The sequence below is a fragment of the Carassius gibelio genome, chromosome B25, assembly GCF_023724105.1.
Source record: "Carassius gibelio isolate Cgi1373 ecotype wild population from Czech Republic chromosome B25, carGib1.2-hapl.c, whole genome shotgun sequence".
NCBI lineage: Eukaryota > Metazoa > Chordata > Actinopteri > Cypriniformes > Cyprinidae > Carassius > Carassius gibelio.
In genome coordinates this window covers 2,047,866-2,069,753 of record NC_068420.1, presented here as the reverse complement: position 1 = coordinate 2,069,753, position 21,888 = coordinate 2,047,866, and the positions used below count along the sequence as shown (strand labels likewise).

The 21,888-nt window shown below is 36.8% G+C and overlaps 1 protein-coding gene across 1 annotated transcript in view; it reads right to left on the bottom strand.

Annotated features, from left to right (window-relative positions):
* Positions 1 to 11,363, bottom strand: part of LOC128014647 (A disintegrin and metalloproteinase with thrombospondin motifs 20) — an 89,909-nt gene extending 78,546 nt beyond the window's left edge. The window contains exons 1-3 of the mRNA XM_052598329.1: positions 10,919 to 11,363; positions 9,554 to 9,897; positions 2,016 to 2,160 (exon numbers count right to left, since the gene is read on the bottom strand). Coding sequence (XP_052454289.1) covers positions 2,016 to 2,160; positions 9,554 to 9,897; positions 10,919 to 11,012 — 583 coding nt within the window. The 5' untranslated portion in view covers positions 11,013 to 11,363. The remainder of the gene's footprint in view (positions 1 to 2,015; positions 2,161 to 9,553; positions 9,898 to 10,918) is intronic.
* Between the last annotated feature and the right edge of the window lie 10,525 nt (positions 11,364 to 21,888).

The following is a 21,888-nucleotide window of genomic DNA, read 5'->3' as shown; positions in this document are numbered from 1 at the left end:
TGTGAGCTATCGGTTTGAATTCGTGACATTGGTGCGGTTGAACGAGCCGATTTGTTGATTTATCTGAAGTTGACCAATCACAAACTAGGAAAACCACAGAAGAAGAAAGACAAAGACGGCAGCACCACGGTGAACCAGGAGGATAAACTCGCTGAAGTCTGTCAGGAACAGCGAGTGCTGTATGATGTTTCAAGCAACATGTACCATGCTTTTTAGGTCTCTCTCCCTCTCTCTCACACACGCATATGTAGTACACGGGACTCTCCATAGACGTAACGGTATTCTATACTGTAGGCTATATCCCCATACACTACCTCTATCCATCACGGAAAATGCATGTTTAAAATTTATATTAAACACCGTATAGTATTTTTTAAAGCCATTTGGTTTAAGAGGGCACAGGAATTGTCCTCACAAACCATGTTTACATTGTAATACCTATTTCAGATATTTATAAACCATATACAAGAACACACACACACACAAACACACAAAGGGTAACCAAACGACCCGGTTTCCTATTGCTGAAAAATAACCTGTACGTGTAGGAAACAGTCAAGGCTCGTATCAGTATTTTATATGCAGTTATGAGAGAGGGAGAGCAGTTATATTAGGCGCGTTCCACTTGAAGCAGCGCTGCACAGAATGATCACCTGTATGACATTAAAGTACCGAGAGAGCGATTCGAATGCATTGGATATGTGTGCTCTCTTATCGCTCTCGCGGTACTTTAATGTCATACTTTCTGTGCGTGCAGCGGTGCTTCAAGTCGAACGCGTCTATCAACTTCGTATGATTGCTTCTGGAGCATTTTTGCCTCAAAACCGATTAATTTCTGACCTTTATCATAACAGCAATTCATTTAACACATGCCTTATATTTCAGGACTTTTGAAGTTTGCATGAAGCATAGATCCACATTTAAGACATTTGGAAAAAGTTACAGCCTTACAGAAAATAGCACACAACTCATATGAACCAATTAAAGAAAAATAACGGACTGAAAGACACAAAGGTGAGTAAATAATGACAAAAGTAATATTATTGAGTGCATTATCACTTTAAAACCATACTACATGGGGGTTACTAATATGGTTGGTTATTCCAGCAAAGCGTCCGATTAATTTAAGTTGGAGTTGTTGAGCGGCTGGAGTTCATTTACTTTCATTAGATGAAGAATTCCAATAAGCGGCTCATAAAGAAGACATTAATCCGCACATTACCAGCGATGGCAAAGCACACGCCAGCAGACTTAAACCACACCGCTGAGAAGAGAAACACTGAGTTTCCACAAGCAAAGCCACACAGATGCACTGTGAAACAATACTGTGATTTTAATTGTAAATACTGTAAAATGCTACAGCAAAAACCTGTAAAATGGTTAACGGTATTAGTTCCCCATACTATATACGTTAAAAAACTGTATTGGAAATGACATGTTATTTTAAGGAAATTATACCGTTTTTGGGCGTGAAAAACAATTTACAGTAAATAACCGTAAATTGACATTCCCAGAATTCCCTGTATTACATTTCAAATTTGATGTTTCTTTGTTAAAATAACTATGTTTTGTATGTACAGTTGTGTACATTAGTGTAGTATGTTACACAGAATGTTGTTAAATTAATGTTTATTGCATTATTTCAGTCTGATGTGCATCACCAGAAAGTCGTTTAGTGTTTGTGTGAATGACACTGTGCACCTTCTATATGTGTTTAATATTTAAAAGCTGCTTGTGATGGCTACAAAACAGGTTTCGATACTTCAATACGTCGGCATATATCAGTTAATGAAATTACGGTATTTAAATGTAAATTGAAGTTAAAACGGTAAAACCCAAAATGTTGCTACCGTATTTTTTTATGGTAAAATTCTGGCAACAACAGCTGGTGTTTTTTTTCAATTGCTTTTTATATATATATATATATATATATATATATATATATATATATATATATATATATATATAGTGTGTGAATGCACTTGCTGAAGGAGTTGATGAAGCTGAAGTGTTACCTGAGGCGCTGCACGGCTGAGGGTCATGTGACTCGTGTCTGTAGAGCAGGTGAGGTTTGTTGTGCTCTTCCTCATACTCTTCTCCATCAGCGCTCAGTAGTGGCTCCAGAAAGAACTGACCGCTGTGGGTCGTGAACGAGCCGATCTGAGGAAAAACACCACACAATCACCACAACGTTTGGTTTAAGTGATCAGACGAGTGAGAAATCCTGGAAAGAACACACCTACAACCCTGGTTTTAGAAAACCATTTTAGTTTCACTGATTTAACCTCGAGTATTGCCTGGAATATTGCTTTAATAAACCATTTATTGGATAATATTTACAAAGAAACAAATAAGCACATTTCTGAAATAACAAAAATAATAATAAAAAAAAGAGTAATATATATATTACTCATGTGTAAACTAAAATATTAATTATTATAACATTATAATATATTCAATTTAATTAAACTGAAAAATATAATAAATATCATATAAATATAAAATAAAATCATAAATAATTAAAATAAAACAATAACTGAAGGCCACAATCACTACAAATATCATAACACTAGCCTATTTAATTAAAAAAGAATTATAATTAAGTAAAGACAAAATTAAAATAAAGGTAATAAAACAAAATACATTAATACATAATATTAAAAGAAATAATTAATACAAATGTGTAGTAAAATAAATTAAATACACATGGACCGCATAAATAAATTGAAAAAATAAAATAAAATATGAATGTTAAAATAAATAAATTAAAATGAGCTAAATAATATTAATAGTAAAATAAACTATATAAATAAAAATTTATACCATTTCATACTATATAAATATCAATTAATACTATACCAATCAAAATTATAGAAATTAATGTTGAATGTATAATAAATAAAAGTGAATAATAAGTAATGAGGCATTATGATTGACAGCCGCATAAACCCTTCTCTAGAATCACAGGTCATCACCACGGCAACACGTTCAAACACAGAATTCCACATTCCTGCAAACATTCCGAACAGAAGCGAGCTTTATGATGCTGTACGGAAAACATCTGACAAAAACAGTGGAAAGTGGAAACACGCTTGGGTCTGATTGAACCAATGGAAACATCTTTGACATGAACGCAGTGAACACTGTCTTCATTACACACACTCACTTACTTTATCCTGGATAAACTGCTCGGATTCCCTCAGAAACACATCTCTCCCACAGCGTGACCTTTCAGCTCCGCAAATACTTGTGCAGATATTTCCATTCACATTTATGAATTTAGCAGATGCTATTATACCAAGTGACTTACACTTTTTTACCAGTATGTGTGTTCCCTGGGAATCGAACCCATGACTCTTTGCGCTGCTAACTCAATGCTCTACCACTGAGACTGAAGAAGGTCAAAATTATTTTAAAAATCATGTGATTGAGTGATTGAAAAGAAAAAATACTAAAATAAAAAAATATTCATTTAAAAAATAATTAATAAATAAATCTTAAAATTAATTAATTAATAAAAAATATATAGAAAAATATAACTAATTCTACATAAACGGTAAAAACATTAAAATAATTAAAATGAATACAAATTATTATTAAATATATAATGAATAAATATAAATCAAAACAATTAAATTAACAAATGACCCACAAATGACAACCAAAAAATCCGAGATTAACTTTAAATAATAATAATAAATAAATACAAAAAATAATGTTTATGTATAAAAATTATTAAAATTAATTAATTAATTAAAGCAAAAAAGTACATTAAAATACTCTAAATTAATACAAATTAATGTTAAATTCTATAAATAATAAATAAATGACACAACATAGTGTGAGCTCATACAAACTATGTTGCTATTGAATCAAATGATGAACAATTAAAGGAACAAGCGAGGTCAAGCTCAAATCCCTATCAAACCATCATGAAGTCTCAGGACAGATCTGTGTGAGGAACAGACGGCTGACAGACGTGGAGTACGTGTGTGCGGTCTGAACGACAGCAGGAGAGCGTAAAAGCCTGACATTAGGAAGACGTCGCTCAGCAGAGATTTAGAGGGATCTCGAGGAAGATTTCTGACAGCTAAACACATCCGATCGCAGCCTGAGGGATGGAAAGATGACATAACACTCCCTCACAAATCCCACAAATCCCTGAGAGTACAGCAGTGACACACACACACACACACACATGTTCAGACACGACCAACAGATGATGCTCACTAACCAGCACAACAAAGAAAGAGTCGTGACACCGCGGTAAATGATGATACATGAGTACACTGGCTTACATTCATCACTCAACCAAAACTAGCACAGAAATATTCAGAAACAGATTACATGTTGAAAACAGTAAAAAAATTTGGCAATAAATGATGATAATGAAAAACATGATTTCCAAATGCTTTTAACAGTGATGCAATGAATATAATGAGAAAACAAAATGTTTTATAACTGTAAAGTATGCATGTGTTATGGTATATATATATAGTATATAAACACTAAATTTAATTTATATAAATATAATACAATATAATTAATATTGAGTGTCATATTCAGTATCAGTATCACATCTGTGATAATGTTTTGATGAGATTCACCCATGAACTGTACAAGTGTAATATCATCAGAGGTCATGCGAGGTCACTGTCAGACGTTCGTGAACATCTGTCCTGAGGTTATTACGTTCATGTGGACAGATGCTGTCAACAATCAGACATCAGGAGAAGAACATCAACACATGACGGTCGAGAGCTGCAGATCTGATGCTGAATCTGGATCTGAATCTGATTTCAAAGCATGAATTTCAATTTCATGCTGAGAAACTGGTAAAAAAGTTAGCAAAATATACAAAAAAATACTGAAAATGTAAATGAAAAGAAGTATATGTTTAATAAAATATTATCTAAAACTAATTCTGGCATCTTCAGGACACTTTAAGTAAATAAATCTACACACTTCACTTTTAGCAACAATTTTAGATGTTAAACATCGAATCAAATGCTACAAATAAATATGCTAAAACACATGATAGTTAAAAATTGATAGCCTGAATGCACTGTAAGTCGCTTTGGATAAAAGCGTCTGCTAAATGCATAAATTTAATTTTAATTAAAAAATGAGAGAATGAGAAAGTGGTTTCTCTATCATCTATTATGTAAATGATTAAATATCTCTTTCAAAAAGAAGGTTACAATAAAGTTAGAAGGGTAAAATGTAGCAAACTATGAACAGAATAAATAAATATTTCCTTTTTATATAAACTTTTTACATTTTGTAGCAAAATATAAAACTAACAATTTATATATATATACATATATATATATATATATATATATATATATATATACATATATACATGTACACTCTCAAACACAAAATATTAAAAGAAAATATAAAATAATTATTAAAGTAACACTATTTTCTGATATTTTATTTAAAAAACATTTTTAATTTTTTTGTAACAAAATGTAAAAATAAAAAAAATTAATATATTCACACGCATGCACTCACACAAAAAACTATCACAATAAAATATAAAATAATTATTTAAATAATACTGTTTTTTTATATTTTATGAAAAACATTTTGTACATTTTTTGTACCTATTTTCTTTTAAATACAAGATAAAAAAATGAATAAATAAAATAAATATCCCATTCTTGTTTCATATTAATTATATATTTGTACACTTTCTCTTTTTTATATCTTTCACAAAATAATAATAATTTAAATAAAAGAAAATACTAACGTTTATTTTCTAAATAAATAAACAAACAAATCTGCTGTGGGATGATGCTCCTGTCTTTCATCTAAACCTCTGAATGTTTGCATGTTGTGAATCTGTTTAAAACACAACTCGTCTGACGCTCCTGTCGTCCTCTGAGCTCTGAGACGTGACGGACGACTCGATGATGACCTCCTGACCTCATCACAGACTACACGACCTGCGGCTACATTTACAACCGGCGCTAACCACCTCCCACCGCCTCAGATAACTAATTAACAGATGACCAATGCAAACGGGTCAGGAGCACATCCTCCACAACAGCACAACACAAGACTGCTTCCACCGAGGGCAAAAACCAGAGCACAGAGACACTGGAGGGTCAAACCGGTTTGGAAGATGAGCAAACAGACTATATTTGAAAGTGTTGGACAGCTGGGTGTCATATTTGCCAAATCACATCCATAATTCTGGCTCACACGAGTCGATTCTCCCATCTAAAATAACTAGCAGGGTGGTTTAGAGACCTGCTCGTGCTTCAGACGCGCTTCCCATTAAAACTAGAGAAGAATAACTTAAGTAAACCAAATCTCAATCTTCACACGAGCAACTAATCCTGGATTCTTAGCAAGTTTCCTGCTGGTAAAACCGTGTAATTAACAGCTGGAAATGCTATGAGTGATCCCAGTCTACCACTTAACCTCTAGTTAGATGCTGTGGCATTACAAAAGAAATAATAATTGGAGGAGTTCACAACCTTGTGCGTGCTACTAGTTACCAGCTCAGATCTGTAACCTACAGACTAAACCTGTGTTTACAGTCACTACTCCAATCCCTTCGACTCATTTCTCCCATCTAACATAACCAGCAGAATCATTTCAAATCTGTTTCCCATCAAAAACCGGATTGGATAACTCAACTAAACCACATCCTAATCTTATCTCATTGAAATTACCCTAATTATGAGTTGCCTGCTAGTAAAAACCACAAGTAATTACAAGTTGGAAACACTCAGACTAATCCCAGTTAACCACTGTGACCATAATAGAACAGTTAGCAACCACTACACATTACCAGTTACCAGTCCAGGGGTCTCTTTTTCAGTATATATCATCCTAAAAGTCTTCAGATGTATATTAATTTAAGATCGTGGGTGTGTGCATCTCCACCCTGACTCCTCCCAGAAATGACCATATATGGAGCTAAGAACACCTAGCCTCATTATCATATCGTTCCATGCATAATCCAAATAATATGAATTTTTGCACGCCTATAGCAATCTGCTGTCATTAAATCAGGAAAAGCACACCCACTATATGTCTTAATTCATACAACCTATTTTTGTTTAACTTCTGCGTAATGACTTTTTATCATTTCATTGCTAATCTCCATTAATGAGAGTGGAATATTAAATGTAAATGTTGGTTTCGCCATGAAAAAAGTTTAAACTCATTGTGTACACCTTAATGTTTTCACTACATGAAAAAGAGTTTGTACACACGGTCTAGAATATCTGTACGGTGCGTACATATTTACACAACGTTTATTTTTTAGAAATCCGGATACATGCATGGAAAATTGCTTGCAAATATTTATATGCCATTTTGTTTCGCATACACAACGTTTATAAATGAGACCCCAATAAACCCTCTAGTCAACTAGTCAACATTTCTCCCATCTAAAACAACTAGCATTGCAGATTAAACATCTGTTCATGTCTCAGACACCTTTTCCATTAAAGCTAGAGAAGATCAACTTAACTAAACTAAATCAGAAAAAAATCAACAACTTAAAACCAATGCCGAACAACTCCTGTTGAATTATGTCAGAATTATCAATTTCCTCCTGCTAGTAAAAACTTGTAATTACCAGTTGGAAATGCTCTGGTTAATCCCAGTTTAACACTGAACAATTTGGAAAAGTCTACATGTTATTTAGATCTTTAACCACTAAACTCTGTTTATACTAACTAACCCATGATACCCTATTATTTCTGCCAATTAAAACAACTTGCTTCAGGCATGTTCTCCATCAAAACTAGAGAAAAACAACTCAACTTAACCAAAGCTTAAACTAGTCCTGTGTTCATTTTGGAATAACTGTAATCATGAGTTTCCTGCTAATTAAAAAGGGTCACATCTTTGTTCAACTCGTAACTACATTAAGGCTAAACTCTGAATAATCCTAGTTTGTAATATCACAAAAACAACCAAAATTAAACTGTTAGCAAACATGAAACGTTACCAGCCCACATCTTTAACAAATAAACCCTGTTTATAATCATTACTCCAGTCCACTCAAGTCATTTTTCCCATCTAAAATAACTAGGCTAGTAGTTCGAACATTGTGCTCAGGCATGTTTCCAGTCAACCCTTCTGTGAGAAGACTAGTTAAACTAGAGAACAACTCAACCAAACCCTAAACTTCACAGAATTAACTAATCCTACGTTAGTTCATTCTGTGGTCCAATCAATTTAACTAGTACTGCGTTCATCTCAAAATTACCCTAATTATGAGTTTCCTGCTAGTAAAAACACTGATGTCTTTGTTGAACTCGTAACTACATGATGGAAACACTCAGACTAATCCCAGTTAACCACTGTGATGTCCCACAAACCAACCGAAATGGAAGAGTTAACAAGCTCTACACATTACTAGTTACCACTAATACAGTGTTTGAGTAAAACAGAGGAGAGTAACTCAACTAAACCGAAGAGTAATCCAGCATCCATGTCAGAATTACAATAAATATGCATTTCCCGCTAGTAACACCACTCACGTTGAAATTGGAAATGCTCTGATTTCCCAAAAACTACCCGTGTTTGGGGTTACGCAATACAAGTAGCTCAAGTTACGTAATCAGATTACTTTTTCCAGTAGGCCTCCAGAGTTACTTTTCCAAATAAGTAACCCAAATTACTTTGTTTCTGTTATTATAAAACAAACAGCCAAGCACAACCCAGGAAGCAAAAAGTAACACAAAAGTAACGTAATGGATTACTTTCCATAAAAAGTAACTAACGCAATTAGTTACTTCTTCATGGAGTAACGCAATATTGCGATGGATTGATTTTAAAAGTAACTTTCCTCCCATTCTGAAGCAGCTTCACCAGTTACCAGTCCAGACGTTTAACCAGCAACAGTGTTACTTTTAAAAGTAATGCATTACAATATTGCGTTACTCCATTAAAAAGTAACTTCTTTCTCTCAGCATGGTGAAATGAAAGGTGTCAGTGAATAAACAGGAAAACAAAGTATCGTTACTTATTTGAAAGTAACTCAGAACTTGTTCATTTAAAAGTAATGCATTCCTTTACTAGTTACTTGAAGAAAGTAATCTGATCACACAGCTTGCATTACTTGTAATGTGTTACCCCCAAAACTGACTGGCACAATCTTATACGCATAGTCTATCCATTAAAGTAATGCAATTAGTTACTTTTTTAATGGAGTAACACAATACTGTACACTAAAAATATAGTGCTAAATAGCACTAAATGTGGTTCTTTGGCTTGCAATGATAGGGGAACCACTTTAAATGCTACATAGCACCTGTATCTTTAAATATGGTGCTATACAGCACCTTAACCACCCCAAAGTACTGCTTAATAACCATTACAGGTTCTTTATAGGTAATATACAGGTCTTGCATGCCACTATGTAGCACTTCGGCTTCCACAAAGAACCGCTGAAGATTTTATTTTTTTGTGTGTGAATGGAATATTGCACTAGTGTAATGGATTACGTTTTACAGTAACTTTCCAGTAAGCTTCACCAGTTCTCAGTCCAGATCTTTAACTAGCACACTCTCATACTCACTAGTCCAGTGCAGAGGCTAAAGACGGCGTGGTGTTCCCTGCGATCGTTGACGTGTCCTCTGAAGAAACAGTGGCGCAGGTCTGCATCGTCTCCATGCTTCTCTTCCTCTCCCAGGTGAAGCACTGTGTAAGATGGAGCGATGAATCCAGAATCAGCCGTGAGGTTCAGGTGAAACGCCTGGCCGAACGCCTCAAACCGGTAATGAGCCCTCGAACCCGAGACCTCTGCGTCAGTGCTGCGCCTCCTCCTGCGGTAATGCAGCCGGTGCGGGAACGACTCTCCAAAATCATTCAAGCGCACCGGGGTGATGATCTCATACGCTGACAGCTGTCTGATGAAGCTCTCTGAAATCACACGAAGTGTTCGAGATGTTAAAGACATTTCATATCCAATCAGACACTACCTGTGTCCCTGCAGCACAGAAGCAGTCATCAGTAGCACAGGTGTATTTAAAGCTATAGACAACAATACATTGTATGGGTCAAAATTATACATTTTTCTTTTATGCCAAGTAAAGATCATGTTCCCTGAAGATATTTTTGTAAATTTCCTAACGTAAATATATCAAAACTTCATTTTTGATGATGATTAGTAATATGCATTGCTAGGAACTACATTTGAACAACTTTAAAGATGATTTTCTCAATATTTAGATTTTCAAACAGTTGTATCTCAGACAGATATTGTCCTACTAACAAACCAGACATCAATATTCAGCTTTAAGATGATGCATACATTTCAATCTCAAAAAGCTGACCATCATGACTGGTTTAGTGATCCAGACACACATATGTGAGCTCACTTTTCTAAATGTGTGAATGTGATTCATCAGATCAAGTCAGGCTGGTGTCGTGGTGAGTTTTAGTGGATGTATAAAGTCAGTTCTCCTCATGTTCCTCGGTCAGGTGCAGAGGAATCACAGGTGTAGAGAATCACATCAACTACCAACATCATCCACTAGCTAACCACACACCATCACTGAAACACACATCTACTGATTCAGCATTTCAAACATACTAACGTTCATGCAGCTTTCTTATGATAAATTGCATTTGCTTTGAAATGTATCATCCAGTGCAATGACGTGCAAAATGCAATTCGGGTTTCTAGATACACTGTATATAAGTCTAGAGGTGCTTAATACACCCCATATAGCTTTCAACATTAGTGTCATTTAAAGTGACAACACATTTACACAATATATAATTCATTTAAATATAACGCTAGTCTGTTTACATGCAAAACAGACAATCCGCTTTATAATGTCATAGGAACTATAAAGCAAACTTCAAAAGCGTGTTTGAGCTAATCGTTATGGTGCATCTGAGACTGACCGGTGTCTTATAGATTTTGTTCGTGTTTTACCTTGTTTGTGGTGCAGTTTGTACGTTTGTGCGGTGCGTAAAAGCGCGGAGAGGTGCCACACGAGACCCAGCAGCCGGAGCGCAGGAGCCCGCATGATTCCCCGGCGCTCTGCCTCTCGCTCTCCGCCGTCCTCTGTTCGGATCTCCGGGGCTGGAGCGTCTCTACCGGCTCTCGTCCTTCAGCTGCAGCTCCTCCGATCCGCCGTCATGCCGTTAAAACACCCGCTCGGAGCCGCTCATGTCGTCATGGCTCTCTGTGCTCAGTGTGTGCGCGTCGCACGGATCGGTGCCAACGGGCTTTTTTTCGCTCCTTGGCTCTCCATAGGACACCCCCCTAAACACACACACACACACTCACTCACAAGCTTCATGGTACGCCCCCTACTCTGCAAACTCAAAATCGACCCATGAATCAGTACGCATCACATCAAGAATTTATTTGACTGAAGCACAACAAAACCTGCAGCAGTGACCGCTGACAGTGAGCTGTCATTAACACACACACACACACGCACGCGCGCACACACACACACACACGCACGCATGCACACACACACACACTATTAGGTCTTAAAGTTAATAGCTGCACTACTTTTCTTGTTACAACATAAAATTAATCCAAATCAACAAGTTAGTGAACAGATAAAAAGAGATAAAAATATGCATTGAATAATAACATCAATTATACTTCATATATCTTAAGAATCACATTTTGCATTAAGAAAATTATCTGTTTTTGCAGTAAATTTGGTTTTATTTAATATGCATTAATGATTAAAGATGGATGTATGACCGATGAATAGAATGATAAAATGAACAAACGATAGATACATATATAGATAGATAGATACACTGACAGCCTTAAAAATCAAAACTGAGATAAAATCCAGAGATGAGAAGACTTTAATTCATCATTAATGAAGTAATTCTGTCAGAATGATTCATGTCAGTGCAGTAAAACACTGGTGACTGTTTTATCTGTTTCCTGTGAACGTAAAGTCGCAGTAAAAGGTTGTAAAGATTGCATCACCTTCATTCTTCTGAGCTGTAAAAGCTTTTTATGAGAGGAAAGAGTCATGAGATGATATGAGGTGCATCCCAATGAGAAGTAAGAACAAGGGAAACTGATTTTCAACAGTACTTGATCAAATGTTAAAGACAGACGTGTTGTGAGCTCTGAGGTCTACCCTTTTGTTGTAGAATCTGTTTGAATGAATTCCATTTTTTTATTTCAAATAATTGTGTTTAATAGTGTGCATTTTTCCTAACCACTTTTTTCAGTGGCACGGTTATGTAAGTTTTTCCTTTTATTTTCTCATCAAATGTTTTTACAAGTCTTGGTTAAAATGCTTAAAGCTACAAAGCAACCAGCCGAGGAGAAACACAACATTAAAAACTTTCATTTGAAGCAAAAATAAAAAAATTAAATAAAATAAATAGCCTACTTTGAAATATGACAAAAAAGACAAAAATAGGACATTGTGAACTCAACGGCTTTAATGAGGGAAATAACTATAATACCATAATGCACTGCAAATGACAATCAAATGAAAAGCAATGGAGAAATAACCAATATTTAGTATTTCACAAATGCATTGTTTTTTTTTTTTTTACCACAAAAATTCATTGTTTTTTACCACAAAATCCTCTATTAAAGAAAAAAAAAAATGGATGGGATCAGCAAAAGCATATACAGTTTATTAACAATCTCAGAGCTCACAACATGTCTGTCTGTAATGGTTTAGTTATTATTTAAAATCTGTTTCCAAATGTAGAAACCCATGTTGATTTTACTTCAAAAACTACATTACCCATGATACTGTACAGAAACTTCCACCAATCAGAGAGTCATGGTGAGCAAAAGAGATGTGTGTCTCCTTCCACTCCCATGAAGCACCATGAATGATATTGATCTCTAAATGTTAACAAAATACTTTAATATTTGTAAATATTTTTCAATAAACTTTTTATTCTATAGACACAGTCCTTGAATTTGAAATGTGTGGATTTCGCCTTACTTTTTAATTCAATGAAGTCATTTGCAGTGCTTTATGGGATTGTAGTTCTTTCCCTTACTAAAACCATAGCTGGCTGGTTTGGTTCAGGGATTGGTTCATAGTTGTTTAACAAAGACTTTTTTACATCCTTTAATGAAAGGGGAAAAAACACTTCTGGAACCAGCAGCACTGAAAAAGTGGCCTCTATAGATTTTTTTTAGGATTTGATCTGATGTTTAGCGTTCATTGTCTCCATCGTCTAAAGTCTCTGATTGACTCACAATGGCTGCCTCTCACATGTTGTGGCACACCGAAACACTCGCAAGCTTCCGACCCTCTCACTTGACCTTTGACCCCCGATGACCTGTGGGTGGCCCCCAGCAGGATCTTGGGAAACTGTTCGGGGTCCGTTAGGGTTCAAGTTAAAAACCCAAACTTCAATTCAGCCTAAAGTCATAACATATCCATGAAAGTTATGTGAAAGAGCAATTGATGGAGGTCAAAGTCACTTTTAAAAGTAATATTTCCAAAAACAATTTTTGGTTCCCTACAGAATCTTTCAGTGAACAACTCTTAAAAGAAAAAGTCTGTAGAACATTTTAATCATTTAAAGAAACATTTTCCAGTCTAAACAACCTTGTAAGGTTCCTTGGATGCTCAAGGTTCTTCACGGAACATTGATGCCAGTAAAAAACATTGCTTTTTAAAATTGCATGAGTGTTTCTTCTTCATAACTCTAAGAGAAAAAGAGGAAAATGTTAGGGAATGTTTATGCCCACAAGGAATGTGAAATATTGCATTCGATAGGCAAAAAGATCATCTTACATCATCGCATTTACAGTCCAAACACACCATGTACAGTATCAGTAACATGTTAAAGACGGATGGCTTTGAGATTTATTGTGTAAATTTGTTAAGGCAGCTTTGCTTTACACTGTGCCAGAGGAACACAATCTGACCAAGTGTTTCGTGCACGTCTGTGTGTGTGTGTGTGTGCCTCAGGGCTCAGTTCTTGGACCACTTCTCTTCTCTGTCTACATGGCATCATTAGGTTCTGTCATTCAGAAACATGGCTTTTCATAGCACTGCTATGCTGATGACACTCAACTCTACCTCTCATTCCATCCTGATGATCCGACGGTAGCTATTCTCATCTCAGCTTGTCTAACTGACATTTCTTGCTGGATGAAGGACCGTCCAGTAAGGATGATTGATGATCAGCTGACTTTCTCAGACCACATTGTTAAAACTGTCCGATCCTGCAGATTTGCTTTATTCAACATCAAGAAGATCAAGCCCTTTCTTTGGGAACATGCTGCACAACTCCTTGTTCAAGCTCTTGTTCTGTGGCTGGACTATTGCAATGCTCTCTTGGCAGGTCTTCCAGCCAATTCTATCAAACCTTTACAATTAATCCAGAACGCAGCAGCGAGATAAATGTTTAATAAGCCAAAAATAATGCTTGTCTCACCTCTGTTTATCAATCTGCATTGGCTACCAAAAGCTGCTTGCATTAAATTCAAGGCATTAATGTTCGCTCACACTCTCTTTAGAAAATAAAGATTGTAGGGGTTATTTTTCTGCTTTTTGATCTTAAGACCTTTTTTTGTTGTTGTTGCAAGCCTCTCTGATCTCCTGAAACATAAGCATCTTCTTTAAGAGCTCTTCTGAGCTGAAACGCTTCAGTGCTGCTCAAAGTCACGACTGGCTGGATGTTTAAAAGCTGTCTGCTCTCGTTTACATATGGAAAGCTTTGACCCTTAGCTCAACGGCACCAGTAAATATGCATGGTTAACATTACTGACACACCTTCCTGCTTTTTTGTGTCTGATATTTAAGCTTTTGTTAATGATTGACCCCACTAAACTCTTCGGACACTGATTGTGCAATGATGCAAGGCAGCTTTGCACGATTATGTATCATATTATTAACCACATAAAGAGAAAAGTTACATTTTTACAAACTGAATTTTGAAGAAATATTGCATAAATTAGGAATTCATTCAATGTATTTCTTTTTCTACTGGACAAAGAATCAAAAATAACATATATGAATATATTCTAGCATTATTAACATATATATAACATTTATACTGTATACCAATATTCATGTATACGTTAGCTGTCCAAAACTCATCAAATTTCAGATTGTTTTTTGAACAAATTCTATCATTTACCCCCTGAACACTTGCAGTACACTACATGGCACCGTTATCTGATGCATTGTAGCTTGATGTGTCTTCAACTACTAAACATACCTTACAAAAACATACTAGAAGAACATCACTCAAAGCAAAACATTTAGAGGCAACAAGCTTCTGTCCCGAAAAACTTTGGTTTTTACTGTTCTGGAACGCAAGGCATTAGTAAACATGACCCGAGAGAGAGTTTAAGCGTTTAGGACGAATTGGCTTTGGAGGCACTTAATTTAAAGTGAAAAATGCTGAACATCAGGGTCAAGTGAAAGATTTAGCCAGTCAGACAGATACTGAACGGCCTCTCTGAGCTGAGCCAGCAGGAAAATCAATCACTCCAGCCACTTTCCGAGACCGAAAATGGAATTACGTTCCCCTGCACAGTTCATCTAGCTAATGGAATTCCTGACCTGCCTGTTTGTAGGGAAAGTCATTGAGGGTTTCTCTAGCGCTCTTTTCATCTGACAGTTTCAAGCGATGGCAAAAATGGCATAATTTATGACCCCGTTCACAGCCATGCCTCCAGACAGGTGTTCTCATCATCCCACCTGAAACCTGCATTTTCTTTGGATTAAATCCCCCTTCGTTTTCCATCCCAACTCCGATTCTCCTTAGCTTAATCCTCAAATTCCATGGCCCTAGGAATGCCGGAGCGGCCTGTCAATTGTCTTCCCATCCTTTCAGAGGTGAGTTCCCAGGCTTAGCCCTGAAGACAGATTTGTGATGCTGTCAAAACAACTATCCTGAGATCTAAACTTCCCACCCCTGTGGTCTTACTCAACATGTGGCTTTAGAAAGATTTCTGAAAGTGGATTTGTTGACAGTACGACGCTCTATTCCGATGGCCCTTCATATCTGTGAAAGAAACACACAAAACTTAAAGAGCACGAGAAGTATCAGTCAATCAATCTTGGTGACCGTTCATTGGTCGTATTTACTCTTGTTGAATAACCTAGATGTGGCTAAATAAAGACGATTGTTTGCTGTTGCATTGCACGGGCAATGGCTTGTTGAAAGAGCCATGTGTCAGTTCTGTCAGGAACTTGCTGAAGCTAAAATTAAACTTTCTGTGAACTTCGCTTGAGTCGGTTTACAAGCTCTGGACACTTTGAAGAGGCCTAGGGCACTTGTACATGGCCACATAAAGCTAGTGAAACAGTTTCACACAATTGAACCTCACTGGTCAATATAACTGACCTGTGTTTCCCTGTGAGCCCTGGAAACATCGGATTAGAGTAACTTTCCACCGAACTCCATTGCCACATCGCCTCGTGCAATCTTTGCTTCTTTTAAAGGCAAACTAGCACCAAATGTGCACAAAGCATCTACAGTATGATATAGATAGGGTTGAGTAAGTATACTCAGCCCTGTTTCCATCTTTTCTTAATTCATGTCATTTTTTCCATGTGTGCAAACAATTTGCAAAGAACTGGACTTGGAAAAAACAGCCATATGAATAATTTGGCAATGCTGTTTCCTTTAACTGTTATAAAGAGGCTGCTGGTAGTACGGTGGTAGGATCATGCAATGGTAGAAATGTTAATAGTAGACCACTATACCATTTAAATTGCGGTAGATCAATGGATATTTCATGCTAACATCAATTTTCTAATGAATTTAACAGAATATATACCGTTTCCCAAACTGAGACTAAACAGGGTTAACATGATGATATATGGCATGCTAAATATTTTATTTTTAGCATCATGAGCAATAGGGGTGAGAGTTATATCGGTAGACATTATTAACCGGTAGAAATTTGTCAACTTATTAAGTATTGCAGTTTAAAAATAAGTTAATTTAAGTTGTTGAAATGCAATCAGCAGCATAGGAGATCTCATTTCACTATATGCATGCACTGTCTGAGAGGCCTTCATGCACGCATTATTGAAAGCAAACAGCTGAAAAAAAAAAACAAGAAAAGAAGAAGAAAAAAAACATGCATAACAGTATATTGGATCTGGGCATCTCTTAAAGCGACAGCAGTCTAATATTCCTGCTGCCTGTCATTCATGCTCCTCATCAAAAGAAAGAAAATCTCTCACTTCTGCTGAGCAAATCACTTTTATAAGTGGTCATATCACCCACACAAAGCAATTTAATCAACTACAGTGCAAACTCTCTAGGATATTTCAAGTGCCAACAGAATTTTAATTTGACCAGAATGCATGTTAAAGACATTTTCTTGCTGCTGTGCTTAACTTCTCGTGACTTTTCATGCTAAACAAAATTTAGCATGTAAGCGCTATGTGAAAATGCTTACATATACATGCGTGGAATCAATTAAAACTGGTAGTATGTGAAGGCAGGGCCTCTGGGGCCCCGGACATACTGCAGGCGTCCTCACCCAGCAGGCTTCAGACTCTGACGTTGCAGTTGAATGAGTCTGCGCTCTCAGGTTTCAGTCTGGCTAGCAGCTGCAGTGTTCTCATGCATTGGCCATCAAACTCGCTCACTGCTTATCTAGAATCAGTTCGTCCCACTCACACAGTGACCGTGATGAAGTTAAACTGGCTTGAGATCAGTTATGAGGGGATACTATCAAACTAATCTATTTCAGGTACATTTGAGGGTCTGTTGAGAGTGATGCTAAACTCTTACATACAAGTAGGTTGGGTACTGAATGACCGACATATGCATGAACCACAAAATTACCATGATACTTCAAGAATACCATGACAATGGAACAGTACATATAAAATAAAAAAAAACATGTTACCACCATGGAACTTATTATTTAGTGAAATTTCATAGATTAAAACAGGTTTATATGCTCTGGCATTGCAGAATCAACAGGGAATGAGGAATCCCTGGTTGAAAAAACCCAGCATATTCTGGTTAGGTATGTTTTGAAGCATGGAAGCTGGTTTGAGCTGGTCCTTAGTTGGTCATGAACTGGTTTAAACTGGTCCAGAGCAGGAGCTGGTTGTTTAGGACCAGCACCTAACCAGCTTATAACCAGCTATGGACCTAAACCACCTCAAACCAATCACAATGCTTTAAAACATACCTAACCAGTATTTGCTGTTTTCTGTTGTTGGTGTTGTTGTTTTTTCAACAGGGATTTGTCACCAAAAATCATTTATTTGCCAGTTCTTTCCAGGTTTCTCTGGCTGTGTCAGGCCCTTGCCTTCATAAGATACTATCCTACGATGTTTTGGATCTGTGACAGTAGACAGCTGTGTGGTGTTTTGTTTATTAACAGCTGAAAACCTTTACCCCCACATGGCTCATGGGATGCGCTGACAGATTAGAAGGGGGTCGGCAGGATTTCATAGATCTAAATCAATGCATAGGACAAATAACATCATCTTTACACAGAGCCATCCTGACTGAAATGGAAATGTTGAAATAAGAAATATTCTACAGCTTTCCCACAGTAGGCCAGAGTCAAAAGTTGGTTGAAATGTGTTCAACTGTTTGTGACCACATAAAAAAATTAGATTGCCAAGAATTTGATCTCCTAACCTGCATCAAATTCTAGAACCAAACCACAGGACTAACTGCAGAAGCATGCAGTTAACTAGCACACACTCATGCACACACATTAACTATATCTAATAATGTGATTTCCACAGAGGCGGAGCAGTTTCCTTCATGATGGCTCTTCTCCTGCTGACTGGAGTGTTTCACGCAGTGCGGATTGAGAAGAGAAGGAATGTTACTTCACTCCCTAGAGGCAACAGTCGAGACAACTGCTGCTCTATTTGTGAACTGCAACCAAAATAACAGGTTACTGAATTGGGTGGGATTGGACCAGAGTGGCCAATCAGTGGCTAGAACAGGGGTCAGTGTCCATTAGAAAGGTCTAAGTGTCACTAATGTGAGCGAAGTACCCCAGGGCTCCGTGTCAGGCACGCTAGGTTTTCCTAATTAGCTGTGCTGGCTAAACATGGATTGTCTGGCCCTGATAGTGTTAGAAGGATCAACTTATTTAGAGACAGGGGTGCTCAGATAGCTAAAAGAGGGCAGGATGGTGATGAAAGCATCTTTTGGGATTCTTTGTTTTAATTATCCACATCTGAAAAGCTACTATTAATTGATTTACACATGTAAGGTACTAAATAAGAATGAGATGTTTGGCTGCAATCCCTCCACACCTGGTACTTAACTGACCAAAAACACTTCACCAAAGGCCCATGTTTAAACCAAGCTCTTCAAATTCTGGATGCATTTTCTCATCATGATGGAAAAAAATATTCACTAAGTTTCAAAACCCAGAGAGCTGCCTTGCCATTTACTGTCTAAATAATGAACATCTTTCCTGAAACTGCAACTGATTTGGAATGCTCCACTTTTGTATATTAATAAACAACATTTTACTTATGAACTGGAATGCATATTGAGAGTGCTTTCAACAGAAAAACATGCTCTCTTGGTTTTGGTGGTACAGATCCCAACTGAAATGCAGAATCTTTGTTAAAGGGGTGGATTTTCTCTGGAGGAAACCTTTAAAACACTTCTAACCCACAAACATAAATCCCCAGGTCGTCAGGAAGACCAAATCTCAACTGTTTAGGGTAGCAAAGCATATTTATCCTCTTGTGGTCTTGCCCTGCATATCAAAGGCTGCGAAATGGCTGACAAACTCAGTATTTACATTTTATTTGCTGATGTGTACCTATCAATAATGGATGTACACGACTGCGTGTTTAGAGATTGTGGAGCCAAACTCTTTCATTGCAGTAATTTCTGGTGCACCTCACCTGAACTGCTTTGTGGGACTGAAAATTATGGTTAGGGCTCCGGTGTCTGCTTACATAGGTCATTTAGACTACTCCACCAAATCAAAGAAAAGTCTGTATCCATTTGTCTGGCCATGGAGATCCCGTATGCTGAAAGACATCCAGAAACACAAGCCAAACCGCGTAAACTACACAAGTCAAAGCTCGAGACTGTGTTGCTCCATTGAGTTTGGTCATGTTAGTTATCCATGACCACCTACGGTGTCTAGTCATCTAACAGAGAATATATTTGTCAGCAGACTTTTTATTTATTGCTGTTTAAGTCTTCAAGTGTGGTATGTGTGTCATTCCTCCTACAGGTGAAAAAAAAAAACTTGTGATTGGACCAGTAAACAACTTGTTGAGATATTTTCCCTGCATTTGCTAGACGAGCCAGCATGCTGGTCAAAGTTTGCTGATCCAGCAAAAGCTCCCCTCGGGAAATGAAGCACTTTGGTGGAGACATCTAATATGCGTCTAAATCGGGATCAAACCACATATTTAAGCAGTGAATGGGCCAATAGCCCAGCCCAGCTAATATCTTTAATGAGTATCTCTTATATTGTCGAAGTGCGAACCCAACCCAACCCAACCTTGGCTGCCAGTTAAAAGCAGGATTACTCAACTAATCCCTGGAGAAGTGTTGGGCCGCCCTCCCCTGTCTCCTTCAGCTGGAGTCTTTTACAGGTGTCTGCCTGCATTTGCATTGATGTAGACCTTGAACGTGGAGCACATAATGTAACGTTTACAAAGAAAACCACAATGCCTGTTGGGGAAACCGATTTGTGATCTCGCTGACATTTGCAAAAACTACTTAGTCACTGCACAATGTCTGATGAACTTTGGAGAAGGGCTACACTTAGCATATTAAGTATTAAGCAAAGAAGTACTAAGATGGTAACTATTTAAAATACTCTTTATGCCCAGAACATGAACATGAACATGACTTTTTTCATCTCTTTGAATGCTTTTCAAGTGGACACTTTTCCAGTCATTTTTCCTTAATAAAATAGATTTCTTAATAGAAAAAACATAATTACTTTGTCTCTACATGTTTTAATGAGAGCAAATGTTTGTGTTGGCTGACTTTAATGATGCAATATCTTCATTAACCATTTGTCTTCCATAGTAGCATACATTTAGATCATGCAGTCATAGTTAAAACCACACATGCAGCAGCTCAATACCATGGGAAACATCAAGCATATAGCTATATGGTTTCTAGGTATTTGAATAAAACAACAGTAGTCTAAATACATTTAGAATAAATGCACAAGCACCATTTAACTCACTGCATACTGTAGTATTCCATTAGTTTTCACTGTTATGCTGATGATACTCAACATCCAACTCAACTCAACTATAAATCTCAATGAGACCAGATGAATCTTCTAAATTATCTAAGCTAGCAGAGTGTGTTAAAAATGTAAAAGATTGGATGACAAATAATTTTCTCCAATTAAATTCGGATAAGACAGAGATACTAATTATTGGACCAAAAAACACTACACAGAATCTTGTAGATTACAATCTGCAACTAGACGGATGTACTGTTACTTCCTCTACAGTCAGAAATCTTGGTGTTATATTAGATAGCAATTTGTCTTTTGAAAATCATATTTCCAATGTTACAAAAACTGCATTCTTCCATCTTAGAAACATTGCCAAGCTACGAAACATGTTATCTGTTTCTGATGCAGAAAAGCTAGTTCATGCATTCATGACCTCTAGACTGGACTATTGTAATGCACTTCTAGGTGGTTGTCCTGCTTCGTCAATAAACAAGCTACAGGTCGTCCAAAATGCAGCAGCTAGAGTCCTTACGAGGTCAAGAAAATATGATCATATTACCCCAATTTTACAGTCTCTGCACTGGCTACCTATGAAGTTCCGTATCAGTTACAAATTATCATTACTTACCTATAAGGCCCTAAATGGTTTAGCTCCTGCGTACCTAACTAGCCTTCTACCACGTTACAATCCATCACGCACCCTAAGGTCACAAAACGCTGGACTTTTGTTAGTTCCTAGGATAGCAAAGTCCACTAAAGGAGGT